Source organism: Camellia sinensis, chromosome 12 (assembly GCF_055761805.1).
Source record: "Camellia sinensis isolate YWXY chromosome 12, ASM5576180v1, whole genome shotgun sequence".
Lineage (NCBI taxonomy): Eukaryota > Viridiplantae > Streptophyta > Magnoliopsida > Ericales > Theaceae > Camellia > Camellia sinensis.
In genome coordinates, this window is record NC_138972.1 from 75,067,131 (window position 1) to 75,081,427 (window position 14,297).

General features: G+C 34.0%; 1 protein-coding gene across 1 annotated transcript; it reads left to right on the forward strand.

Moving 5' to 3' along the window:
- The first annotated feature begins 1,818 nt into the window (after positions 1-1,818).
- LOC145803668 (uncharacterized) lies at positions 1,819-8,318 on the forward strand. The gene is made up of 5 exons (XM_082896986.1): positions 1,819-2,189; positions 2,274-2,709; positions 3,275-3,460; positions 3,875-4,097; positions 8,173-8,318. The coding sequence occupies exons 1-5, from the start codon at positions 1,819-1,821 to the stop codon at positions 8,316-8,318; spliced, it is 1,362 nt and encodes a 453-aa protein (XP_082753112.1).
- Positions 8,319-14,297: the final 5,979 nt, after the last annotated feature.

Consider the following 14,297-nt stretch of genomic DNA (forward strand, 5'->3'; position numbering starts at 1 on the left):
AAAGTACTTCCCAAACTCAGTAAGGCAGGAGATGATCCAAGAATTTCTCCTACTGAAACAAAGGGGCATGACTATGACACAGTATGCCAATCGATTTGAGGCCCTTTCTCGCCATGTCACAACTATAGTGGCAAATGAAACAGATAAGGTAAAGCGCTTTGAGTGGGGACTCGAATTGGGGATCCAAGACAAGCTGGTTGCAGTGCAGCTACCTACTTATACACAGGTAGTAGATAGGGCTCTTACCTTAGAGAGAGAAAAGATGGACACTACAAGGACCCAAGGTCAGTAGTCTAGAGCCAACCAGCCAAAAAATGGAGAACCCTCAAGGAACAACATGACCCCTACTGCCTCGGTACCTTATGCTAGAGGGCCACACCAACAGCAAGGGTATAATCCTGAATAGCGTAATAGGGAAGGGGCTAGAAGGTGCTACAAATGTGGCCAAGAAGGGCACTTTAGGAACAACTGACCTCAAAGGTCAGGTTACTACATCAATCAAGGAGGAGCCACTCAATGAAACAAATGCGCGCCAACTCAGGGAACACGAGCTGTGAAAATTTCCCAATCCGACAGAGGCCAACCGCCAGCTAATCGGAATGTGGGACAATCGAGGACTCAACAACCAGGAGATGCTGATGCAAAGAAACCTTGGGTGCCAAATCAGGGTGCCACTGGGAGAGTCTTTGCACTCCAAGAAGGAGAAGACAATGGAAATCCTTCAGTGATTCAAGGTATACTCATCCTTATGAACTCTTGCGCATAAGTCTTGTTTGATTCTGGAGCATCACACTCTTTCATATCTGCTTCATGTGTAGCAACTTTGGAATTAGAGCTTGAACGATTAGAAATACCTATGAGTGTAGCTTCACCGCTAGGAGGTCAAACTTGAGTAGATCTCGTATGCAAATCATGTGAACTAGGAGTCTCTAGTTTACGTTTGACTTGTGACTTACGAGTCATGGAAATGTCAGACTTTGACGTTATCCTAGGAATGGACTAGTTATCAGCCCATAGAGCCACCATTGATTGCTATCAAAAGACGGTGACTGCTTACTCTCAGGACGGAATGCAATTCCAATTTAAGGGGGATAGACAAGATTCCCTATCACTGACACTTGGAAATTCAAAGTGGAACGATCACTTAGTCGGGTGGCTAGCCAACACAGTTCTGGAAGATAAAGATCGTATGGAGCTAGGGCTACCTCGTGTGGTGTGCGAGTATGCTGATGTGTTCCTAGAGGAATTACCAGGACTACTCCTAAAACGAGAAGTAAACTTTACCATTGAACTACAACCTAGTACATCACCGATCTCAATGGCACCACATCGTATGGCACCAGCTGAATTGAGAGAGCTATAGACACAGTTGCAAGAATTATTGGACAAGGAATTTATAAAGCCAAGCACGTCCCCATGGGGAACACCAGCCTTATTTGCTAAAAAGAAAGATGGGACACTTAGGTTGTGCATTGATTACCGACAACTCAATAGAGTCACCATTAAGAATTAGTGTCCACTACCTAGGATTGATGACCTTTTCGATCAACTTAGAGGGGCAAAGTATTTCTCAACCTCAGTTTTGGGTATCACCAATTGCGTGTTCGGGAAGAAGATATCCTTAAGACTGCGTTTCGAACCCGTTACGGCCACTATGAATTCGTAGTGATGCCATTCGGCCTGACCAATGCATCAAGCATGTTCATGAGCTTAATGAACAAAATATTCACGCCTTACTTAGATCAATTTGTGGTAGTTTTCATAGATGATATTTTGGTGTACTCCAAGTCTGAAGAAGACCATGAATAACATTTGAGAATGGTACTTCAAACTTTGAGAGAGAACCAATTGTATGCGAAGGTTAGTAAATGTGAATTCTGGATGGAAGAAGTAAACTTTTTGGGTTATGTGGTATCTGAAAAGGGAATATCAGTAGACCCAACTAAAGTAGAAGCAGTGATAGAATGGAAACAACCTAAGAACACATTTGAGATTCGTAGTTTCTTAAGATTGGCTGGTTACTATCGAAAATTCATTCAAGACTTCTCAAAATTGGCCAAACCAATGACACATTTGCCTCAAAAGGGGGTAAAGTTTGAATGGAACGAGTCTTGTAAAAATTCATTCCAAGAACTCAAGAAAAAATTGACGAGTGCCCCTATTCTCATAGTGCCAGAACGTGACGTTGGGTACAACGTGCATTGTGATGCTTCCAAAGAAGGTCTGGGGTGCGTATTGATGTAGAATGGCAATGTGGTGGCATATGGATCAAGGCAATTAAAGAACCATGAGAAGAATTATCCCACCCATGACTTGGAGTTAACAGCTATAGTTGACGCACTCAAAATTTGGAGACACTACCTGTATGGTGAAAAGTTTGAGATATTCACCGATCACAAAAGTTTAAAGTATCTGTTCACCCAAAAGGATCTAAACTTACGTCAGAGACGGTGGATGGAATATCTCGAGGATTATCAATTTACCCTTTCCTATCATCCCGGCAAGGCTAACATGGTGGCAGATGCGCTAAGTTGCAAGAATAGAGGGATTGTTGCTAGTTTAGCACTTAGAGAATGGAATATGGTTGAAACGCTCAATGAATTTGGGGTACAAATGGAGGTTCAAGATGAAAAGGCTTACCTTGGTGCTCAGATTGCTACGCCTAAAATTTTGAGCAAGATATTAAAATCACAAAAGTACGATCAGGAGGTAGCATTCATCACAAATAGAATCTAGTGAAGCCATGCCTGGTTGGGAAATTCACACTGATGGAAGTTTGAAATATTAAGGCCAAATGTTCGTGCCAAGCGACAACTCACTAAGGGAAAAGGTACTCAAGGAATTCCACCATTCAGCATTCGCAGTACATCCGGGAGGTACTAAGATGTACCAAGACTTAAAACGCCAATATTGGTGGGGCGGAATGAAAAGGGATGTAGCAAAGTTTGTGTCTCAGTGCCTGACATGTTAATAAGTAAAGGCTGAACATCAAAGACCGGCAGGAACACTTCAATCCTTACCAATTCCGGAGTGGAAATGGGAATACATAACCATGGATTTCGTGACGGGTTTGCCTCGGTCACCATAGGGACATGACGGCGTGTGGGTGGTGGTAGAATGATTAACTAATACAACCCGATTCTTACCTGTCGGGTCATCAGATATGTTGGATTCACTCAGTAGATTGTTCATCAAAGAAGTGATCAGATTACACGGAGTACCGGTTAGCATCGTGTCTGATCGTGATCCTCAATTCACTTCTCAATTTTGGCAGAGCTTGCAGAAGGCAATGGGAACGAACCTATGCTTTAGCACGACATTTCACCCACAAACTGATGGGCAGTCTGAAAGGATGATACAAACCTTGGAGGATATGCTTCGAGCTTGCGTTATGGATTTTAAGGGAAGTTGGGAGAAACACCTACCTCTCGTTGAGTTCGCTTACAACAATAGTTTCCAGGTCAGTATTGGAATGGCACCGTATGAAGCACTATATGGACGACCTTGTCAGTCACCAGTCTGTTAGACTGAAGTAGGGGAAGTAACCTTGTTAGGACCAGACTTGGTTCAGGAGACCACTGAAAAGGTAAAACTGATCGAACAACGGCTAACCACAACCCAAAGTCGACAAAAGAGCTATGCGGATCAAAGGAGACAACCCTTAACATTTGAAGTAGGGGATCATGTTTTTCTCAAAGTTCGACCTCGTTGAGGTGCTATACGAGTTGGGAAGAAAGGAAAACTTGCACCTCGATAAGTGGGACCCTTCGAAATTCTGAGCAAAGTAAGAGAAGTGGCGTACCGTTTGGTTGTACCACCTCAACTGGCTGGAGTACATAATGTTTTCCACATCTCTATGCTGCGGAAATATGAGCCACACCCTTCTCACATCATCAATTTGGAGGAAATTAATCTTGATGAAGATGTGACATTTGAAGAGAAGCCTGTCAAAATTTTAGATCGTCGCGAGAAGGAATTACGAAGTAAAACCATACCATTGGTTCGAGTTCTTTGGAGACATCATGGGACGGAAGAGTCAACGTGGGAACGAGAAGATATGATACGTGCCAATTACCCTCAGCTTTTCGAGTCTAAAGGTATGAATTAATTTTGAGGACGAAATTTTTTTTTAGGAGGGTAGATTGTGAAAACTCACATTTAATTATTCTTAAAAAAAAAAAATAAACAAATAAATAAATTAATTAATTAATTTTATCCAGAGTCTATCTGAAATGTATATTAGTGTAAAAGTTAGTTTTAAATTGACCCAATTCAATCACTAACAAAGACATTATTAAGAATAATAATTTTGTGGGTGTTCAATATTTGTTGTTGATAAATTATTTTAATTAGGATTCAATATGATAATTATTCTTACTAAATACCTTAGTTAAAAATCTTAGTGTATTAATTTTCAGAAACTCACACAAATACACACACACACACAAAAAAAAAAAAAAATCAAACCTTTGCAGATTTTGGTGGCAACTTTCCACATGTTGGTTTGCATGTTTGTTTAGGGAAGAAGAGCTCATTATGCTCTTGGAATTGAGGGAAAGAGAGCTTCAAATGAAGAAAAAGAAAGAGAGAGAGAGAGAGAGAGAGAGAGAGAGAGAGCCTCAGAGAAGTGGCCTCTATATATTCATACCACACACAGTGTTTATACACACTGTGTTTGTCGACTAATCAGAAAAAAAAGAAAAAGAAAAAGGGAATTCTTGTGGAAGAAGAGGAGGAGGTTGATGTTTCATATTTTCCTACCATTTCATTATTCCATTTCAATCATACAACTAAGTAAGAAAACCCTCCCAACCCTCTCATTTTTTTTTATTGTTGAAATTTTCAGATTTTATTCATATGATAAAATGACTAATTTATAGATAGAAATTTTTATATATATGTATGTAAATTTTGTGATGTGTATATCAAATATTTGAAAATATTGATAGTCTTAAAATCATGGTATTATTGTAAAAATAGGCTTGCATGTGTAATTCATACCATTATAGAGTGAATTGAAGAATTTATTTGGTCCTTGAATCTGTCAGAAATTTTGTACAAATTTTAGACAATTTTATACTCAAAATTTGAAGAATATTTCTCTACAAAGTTGTTTATAATGATGTCTAGTTTATCCAGAAAATGTTTCAACAATTATGGGATTTTTTACAAATTTATACAAATTTTTAACCAAATCTGGAGCTATAGGCAGATTTTATTATGTGTTTGAAAAATCATTAAAAAATTTATATTAAACCAAATCTGGTAATTTCTAAGCAAAAAATTAAATTTGAGAAGTCTAGTTTCATAATAAATTTTTAGATTATGGAATTGATTTATAAATTTAAGTATGGAATTAATTTAAGAAAATGTGATAAATCTGTGTCCTGAACATTCTTGGAATTTTTAAGAATTATTTATAATTTATTTTTGGAAAATTCTTTTTGAAAAATGACCATAACATGTTTATTGAGTATTCCGTAGATTTATATGAGTTTTAGAGTTGTATAAGTAATTTATTTATAATTTTATTTGCAAGATATGCAATCTAAAAATTTTGGCAGATCAAGGAGAAATCAAAAAATTATCTCTTCAATTGTTTCTTTGGACTAAAATTTAATATTGTGCTAATCTAATCTTGTAGATTAAAAATCCATGCATGTGTGTGATTATGATTTATTTCTTGTTTTTAGTATCTACATTATTATTTCATACCATGGTTTAAATAAATTTTTTATTTAAATTTTGTACATTTGTTTACTATTGTATGACATGTGTAATATTTTATGTTGGGAATTTTAATGAGTTGGTATAACATTATTGGTAATTAAATGTTGAATTATTGTGAATATCTCAAAGAGTAAAGAAACATGAAATTTAACCAATGATACATTAAATTTTAAAAGTGATGGGGTGAGCCTGATTTAGAATCTTGCGCAAGTGAATTGCGAACCCTAATATGGCACGGGAAGGTATTTCAGCTTTTATCGGTGTAGGCGATATAAGGTTGGTGGTGCGGGTGTCACAACATAGATCGTTCCCTTAGGCAGACCGTGATGTCACGACTCAGGTACGTAACCCTGGTACGTGGGTATCATTGATAGTTACAGTAAGTAACATTTAAATATTTGATCAAGGGGGTGTCAGAATTGCCCGTGGCCATTGCTTAGCGGTTGGGTGGAAATAGTACTCCGCGGGGAGTTACTTAAATTTATCCAATAAACTAAATCTATGAAAATTTTTAAAAAAAGGTGGGCATATTCCTTATGATGAAATACTGCTTCCGTTTGTTATATTTTTTTTAATTGATTTATTATTATCTATTGTTATTATTTCAACTGATAACATTCCTTTTATGCTTACTAAATGTTACTTGTTATTTTGTTACTATACATTATTCATAAATTGTGAGTATTATTATCGGGGTGGGTATTTTCGGGTTGTAGTATCTTATTGAGCTCGTCGCTCACTGACATTTCCGTTGCCCTGGCGTTTTATGCCAGGTACCGAAGAAACCGAAGGAAACATCGAGGCCTTGCAAGGCGACACTCAGCCTTGGTTAGCTTGAGGAGTGCCAAGTTCCATGAACTATTTTCTAAAATTTCTAGTTTTTCTCTAGTTTTCATTTTATATTTGTGTCATTTCTTTTATGTACTAAGACTAAGTTGTGATGTAAGAACTTTAAATTCTGGGTTGTTAATTAATGGATGTTAGTAATATTAGTGGCAATGTTAATTTTAAATTATAAATCTTATTATGATGTCCTTAAATTTTGGGGGTGTCACATGTACTTAGGTAATTTCTAAAAAATTAGAACTAAGTAAAAGAACAACAACAATCCGAGCTAGATTGTCCAAATTTATTGCACTTGGAGAATTGCTAGAAATTGCACCTAAGTAAAAGAACATAACTACAATCCCAGTTGGATTGTCTGACTCTCTTCCCTTTGAACCAATAGTTGTATAGAAATTTTTTGATATTCCTCCAGCTTGTTGTACTGATCAATCCTGATTAATATATTAGTAACTCCTCTTGTTGGTTTCTTGGAAAGGGACTTAAATGTGGCAACTGCTACTTGGTTTGAACAGTCCTCCTCAACTTTATAAAAAGTCTCCCAGTAGAGTTGGGAGTATTGCTTGAGGGTTTGGTAAGATGTTTTTTAGAGAGCTAACAAAGCGTTCACCTCCTTAGTACGCTTGACGTTGGTCACAAAGCGCTTCACATAACTCTTTAACAACTATTGCCAACTATCAATAGACCTTTCATGAAGCTTTTCAAACCATTGGCTGGCTACTTTTCCCTAGGTTGGTTAGGAAGACCCTGCACATGAGTGCCTCATTCTTGTTCTAAAGGCACATTGCATGGCAGTAGTGACGAAGATGGTCTAAGGGATTTGATCGACCATTGTAGAGCTCAAACTCTTGCATGTTAAAATTTTTTAGAGGCTCCATATTAGTAATCCTCATACAAAAAGGAGAAGTGATCAGATCAGGCCTTGGTTTTGTTGTCCAGACCACAATTCCTTCATATGCTTTTCAGATAGGTGTTGAACTCCATTGTTCTGTTCGAACAAGTGCTGGAGGACACAGTTTTGTTTGTACAAGTACTAGAGCACGTCATTCTACTCGAATAGGTGCAAGAGTAAGATGTTCTGCTCAAACAAATGCAACAGCATGATGTTCTACTAAGACAGATATTGAAGCACGTTGTTCTGCTTAAACAGATACTAGAACACACTATTCTACTCGAATAAGTACAGGAGCATGATGTTATGCTCGGACTGGTGCACGAGCATAATATTTTGCTGGTAAAAATGCAAAAGTAGGATATTCTACTTGAACAAGTGCAAGAGCAGGATGTTATACTCGGAAAGATATAGGAACAAGATGTTTTGCTCGGACAGGTGCAGAAGCAAGATATTTTGCTCAGAAACTGCTCGATCCGAGCTGATTTTCAGTCCTGAGTTGCTCTTTATGTTAGCAAGAAAGCCTTCTTCTAGGGCAACGTTGCCCTCCTGGTACGAGGTTGGAGTTGACATTGATTCAAGGTTCTGACCTGTTCAGACAATTCCTTGAGTCGTTTATCCATTTCATTGATGACATAGTCTCTCTAAACTAACTCATGCAGCCAAATGTTAGCTTCTACTTGGTCTTCTATAGATTGAAAATGCAGTCAGATGCTACTTTATAATTGGTCTTTCATGGGTTGGTTGTGAACTTCATGCTCATGTCATGTACATGGAGCTTTTACGTCTAATGGGCGTGTTCGTTGAACTGGAGAATGTAAAACGTCATGTTCTTCACCAGTTGGTAGAATGACATTTTTTTGTTGCCATTGATGATTGAAAAATGAATGAAATGAAGCTAGCAAAAAGTAGAAAAAGGCTTTTTGTTACAAGTTTTCCAGAAACGACGCCAAATTGTGGTGGCGAAAAATTGAACCACCTTGATTATGGTGGCGTTCCGGCTTGAACACGATTGAACTTCACCTGAAATGCTCAAGAAAATATGAAGAACTCGGTTGGTGGGCAGCAAAAGGACTCTCATATGCTTAAGTTAGAAAGCTTGAAAGCAATTGAGCAAAATAATATAATAATAAGAATTGCCCAGAGTGATTGTAATTCATTATCTACTTTTTTCCTCACTTGGTATGGCTTTATATAGCCTTCAAAGTAGCTGCTGAAGTTGGTTCCACTTCCTTTGCCATTCCTCACGTTCAACCCACTTTTTATGGGATCATGTTCTACTATCGCAGATTTTTAGGAGTAGTTAGCCTTTAAAGTAAAAACCAAGCTTTGACCAAGTTTGCCCTTGGAGACCATGCCTTTTGGACCTGGCCTTTTGGCTTGGATCCTTGGACCTCTGGACCTGATCCTCTAGTCTTGCACCTTTAGTTCTGGACCCGTATGTTTAGACCTAGACCTTTGGTCTTAGTCCCCTGGTCTCCTTTGGTCATGGACATGCATGTCTGGACTTGGACCTTTGGTTCTGGTCCCTTAGTCTTCTTGACCCATTGTTCTATTATTCTGGATCTAGACTTATGGTCCTGCTCCACCTGTAGCTCATTTTTGCCTTCCACAATTACATATATATTTTTAGTAATACTATTTGTGGTGGGTGAAAATCGTACCACTTGATTGTGATGGCGTTACAGTGGTGTTGTGTTGCTTCAAACTTGAAATTAGTCACAAAAATATGAAGGGTCTATCTAGGAGAAGCCTGAGGACACTCTGATACTTAAGCTAGTAAAACAGTAGACAAAGTTGCAGAATAAGCGAGTAAATGTTCAAGTGGAAGTGGTTGTGTACCTTAAACTTTGAGACTACGTTTATTTATAGCCTGCTCCCACCAGCCTTTGAAGGATGTTAGCCTTCCTCCCACTCCTCACGCCAACCCCTTTTTTTTAGGAATTGTGTGCCACTTAGCACGGATATTTAGAAGTTAGTTGGGCCTAGAGTTTAGAAACATGCTTGACCGGGTCTGCTCCCCTAAGGTGCGCCTTCCGCTTTTCTAATCCTAACTTTAAATGTTTGGACTCAATTCCGGTTCAAGACTTCTGGTCTTGAACCTCCATGTTAGATTCAGCCCATCAAGACTTGAATCTCTAAATTTCCAAATGACAAATCTTCTGTCCTATCAGTAGATCATCCTAACCAGAACTTCTAATCTTATTTAGTCACAGCTAATATTTTAGCCTTCTACACTATCAATTTATAAATTTTAATTAAAAAAATCAATATATCATTCAAATTTATTTTGCACATGGATGTTACAATAAGCATTTTTAATCTTTACCAAACATTCTCAGTCCCTACACTTATTGATATATTTTTGATTTCATGAGCAGCCTTAAGGCTGTGTTATTATTTTATTTATTTATGAGGGTTTGATGGTTTTTACATTAAAGCCAATTGTATCTAGATTTTGAATTTTAAAATAAGTTAATATTTTATAAATCTTATTATTTTTTTCTGAAAATACGAAAATCAAAATACAATACTTTAAAAAAGAAATAAAAAATCATTTTCACTTTTTATACGCTTGACAATTTTAAAAGAAAGAAAAGATTCAGATAAAAAAGAAAAAGGAAATTCTTATAAGGGCCGGTGTAGATAAACGATTTTAAGAAGCAACGTGGCAAACGCGTCGGCCGCTATTTTGCCCCACAGCAGGAGAATATTACCAACTCTGTCGGCAAGTTTTGTGTATGGTCCACGTGTCCGTAATTAAACGGAGAAGGGAAATAAAGGAAAGGTAAAGCAATTCCCACTTTCTTCAGTTATTTTCGGAAGGCCAAAATCATGTGGTGTTCTTGTGGCACGTTCACGTGGCACTCATTTTTATCGATTAAGATAGTGAGATTTAATATTTATTTATTTTTTTTTTTTTTTGTTGAGTTTGTAGAAGATAACACGGCGAGTATTTTTTTTTTTTTTTAGGCTTATGTAGGGTATGAGTATGCTTGTATGCAGCAGACTAAATCTTTATATAATTAGAACGAGGCTTTTGAAATATTTTTTTTACGTCTTGTAATCCATAACTCGAAGAATTTGAAAAGAAATTTGTAAAGGAAAAAAGAAAATATAAGTAAAATAAAAATAAAATATACTTACATTTCATATAATTTTACACTTTTTTTTTTAATTTTTAAATTCTTCCCTAAAATTCCCACCTAAACATATCACAAAAGTTTTTGTTGATAAAGATATTCGAATATGAGACTTTGAAAAAAAGTGAACCCCCAACTCTCATGCCCTATTTACCAGGTTAAGTTCTTCGGATAAGGTGTTAGTGATGTGAAGCATTGCTCTAATTAATTAAAGTGTGAGCCCCAACCACTAGCATAATTTTAGAGGGAGAATAAAGTACTACGTGAGAAAGTAGAAGTGTACATAGGACTAAACATATAATGAATATATATTTCATAAAGGGTGGAGTTTACATGATGTGACATTTATTTTTATAAAAAAAAATTATTAGTTAATCTTGAAATATTACTTTACCTTATTTATTGAGAGATAATGTCTTATTGTCTCATAAAAGGAGGCTGATAGGTGGTGAGTCTTATTGAATCGATTAATAACAAAAAAATTTGGAGTACCACGTTAACTTGTTCCAGCAGCAAACAATAATTTTCCTTTTGTGAGACATCTAGGGTCTATTTTGTGTTTGGTCTTCTGTATTTTTAGTATTTTTGAGTGTTTGGGTTATTCTAAAATATACACCCCTTAAAAAGGTATATACATATACAAGTTATGATATGACATTTGTAATGTCAATTATTATAAATGTCATAATTAAATCATTTTTAATTATAACTAAAAAAAATATAATCGGTCATAACCAAATATCACATATAAAATAAAGATATTTTCAATCATAGTCAAGTAATAATCAGAATATATAATAATCAATATCATAATAAATCATAATTAATACCACAATAAATCATAATAAAATCTTAAATAACATTATAATAAATCATAACAAAAAATTATAAAGGTCATGACCAGAATATGTATCATAAAATTTCATCTACATTAAACTCCTTGGTTGTTTTCGTTAAGACCTTATTTGTTATAACTTAAAAAAGTCAAAAAGTCACAATCTTATTTAAGTCATATCATCTTATTTAAATCACATTACCTTTTTATCACATCACTTCGAACCTAACCCATACCCAACTCATATTTCATAAAAAATCAAAAAGTACATTTATTTAGATCATCTCAAACCACTCCTTCAGTTGAAATATTTTTATATGACATGGTGCAAAGGGGGGTATTTGGCAAAAAAAAATTTAGTTGAAATAGTTAATAAAGATAAAAAAAAATTAAAATAGAAAGGATAAATTATAAATTTATCACTTGAGATTTGTTTAAAATACAAATTATTCTTTGTGATTTGAAAAAATTGTAAATACCTCATTGTTACAAAAATTTATTTAACATAATTAATTGAAAAAATAAAATTTTTAACTGTTTTCTTATACAATAATAAGATTACTTGAATTATTATTTGAAATAAAATTTTAATATTATTAAAAATTGTTAATTAACTTGATAATTTATTAATAAAGGGGACTATTTGTTATGAAATTAGAGACATTGGGGGCGAGATGCAATTTTCAGAACCACAATGGACAATTTGTATTTTAAATAAATCTCAAAAGATATGTTTGTAGTTTAACTAAATTAAAAATAAGATAAAATGTCATATCCTACTTATCAATCAATCATTTTTCCTTTTACAGCTATCCATTTAACTAAAAAAAATTAAAAATTAAAAATAAAATAAAAATTCCACAAATCATACCAAACTTAACCTTTTTTCATCCTAGTAAAAAATCCAACTAAAACAGTCAAATTCCTGAACGAAGCCAAGAATTTAAAATTGATGAAGTGAACAATGTTATATTTAAGTTTTTTTATTAAAACCTAAAAGCATATCTATAAATATTATTGAACAACAAATATCATTGTGTTTGGTTTGGAGTTTTATATATATATATATATTGAAGTTTTTTTTTTTTGGGTGAATATATATATTATATTGAAGTTTCAAATTATATTTTATTGCTTTTAATGAGCTTTTTTAATAAATATTTTAATTATTATTTTGTTTTTCAGATTTGCTTAATCTAGATAAATTGAACAAGTATTAATACACAAAACTATTAAAAGATATAAAAATTTAGCATATTTTCCTATTTTTTGTAATCATTTTGTTTGATTTGGATTTTCAAGATTCGTTTTTAGAAAATTAATTTTTTTTTATTTTTTGTATTTTTTTTTGTTTTCATTGAATTTTTTTTAAAAATATTTTAAGTATTTTATTTAATTTGTAAATACACCTAACATAAATATACTTAAAAAGTATAATATTTTTGATTTTTTAAAAAAAAATTCACTAAACACCAAAAATATAAAAATTCAATATATTTTTCATATGTTTATGTACTTATTGATTTTTAAAATATTTTACTTTTTAGATATATCTAAATAAGGTGTACCTAAAAAAATATAAAAAATTACATAAAATTCTAAAAATATTCACTAAAAATAAAAAATATAAAAATTAAAAATTAAAAATTAATTTTTTAAAAATGGGCAAATTACATATGCCCCTTAAGGTTTCGCAAAATTACAGATACTCCACTGAAGTTTGAGAAATTACAGATACCACCCTAAAGGTACTATTTGCATAACAAATTAGAGAACAAATTGTTATGAAAATATAAACTTCAGAGAATAATTTGTTATGAAAATATAAATCTCATAAAATATCTATAATTTCTGAAACTTCAAGAAATATTTATAATTTAATTAAATCTCAAAAAAATATATATATAATTTACCCTTTAAAAAATTAAATCCACACCTACTCAGTAGGATAATTCTTATATTTTTTCATTTTTACAAATTGTCCAAATTCTTAATTGCAAGTGTCAGGTTCACGTGATTTTTCCCGTCCCTGCCAAAAGCCTCCATTTAGATTAGAATACGGTCAGGAGAAGTTATTAGTTGGTTCTTGGCTATATTATGATTGGTGAGAAGCATTACACGTGGCGCCCAGGTGCATCAAATAATTTTTCATCGGTAAGAGCACCAGAGGTGCAATATATACGAGAGTTGATTTGGTGCTGTAGGAACCATGATAGACACTACTTGACATTTGTCAAATTATTTTTTAATATTATAACAAAAATATTGTTTCACAATTTTGACAAGAAAAATGTTTTAGAGCAGGTTTGGCTGGTGTCCCGTTCGAGATCGGATTAGACGATGCTATTGAGTCTGTGGGATTTATCGCGAGTTCCGTTTTGATAATCTGAATCGTTAAATGTACAACACTCGTTGAATACTATATGCTTGTAAAAAATCATATTGATTGGATATCGATAACTATGTTATCAAAATAATTTTTTGTCAACTGTTAATTTATTCACCGTCTATTTTTTTATACAAAACTGATTTGATCACATAATTATCAATATTTGACCAACGTGAATTTTTACAATCATATAGTACTCGACGAGTTCTACACATTGAGGGCTAGTTTGGCATGTTTGAAAAAAGCTAAAAAATCAAAAAGTCACTATCCTATTTAAATCACATCATCTTATTTAAGTCACATCACCTCTCTAACACATCACTTCAAACTCAACCCAAACCCAATCCATATTTTATAAAAAATCAAAAAGTACACTTATTTAGATCATCACAAATAACCCCTGAATAGTTCAGATTATCAAAACGGGACCCGTGATAAGCTCCCAGGAGACCCAATAGCACCGTC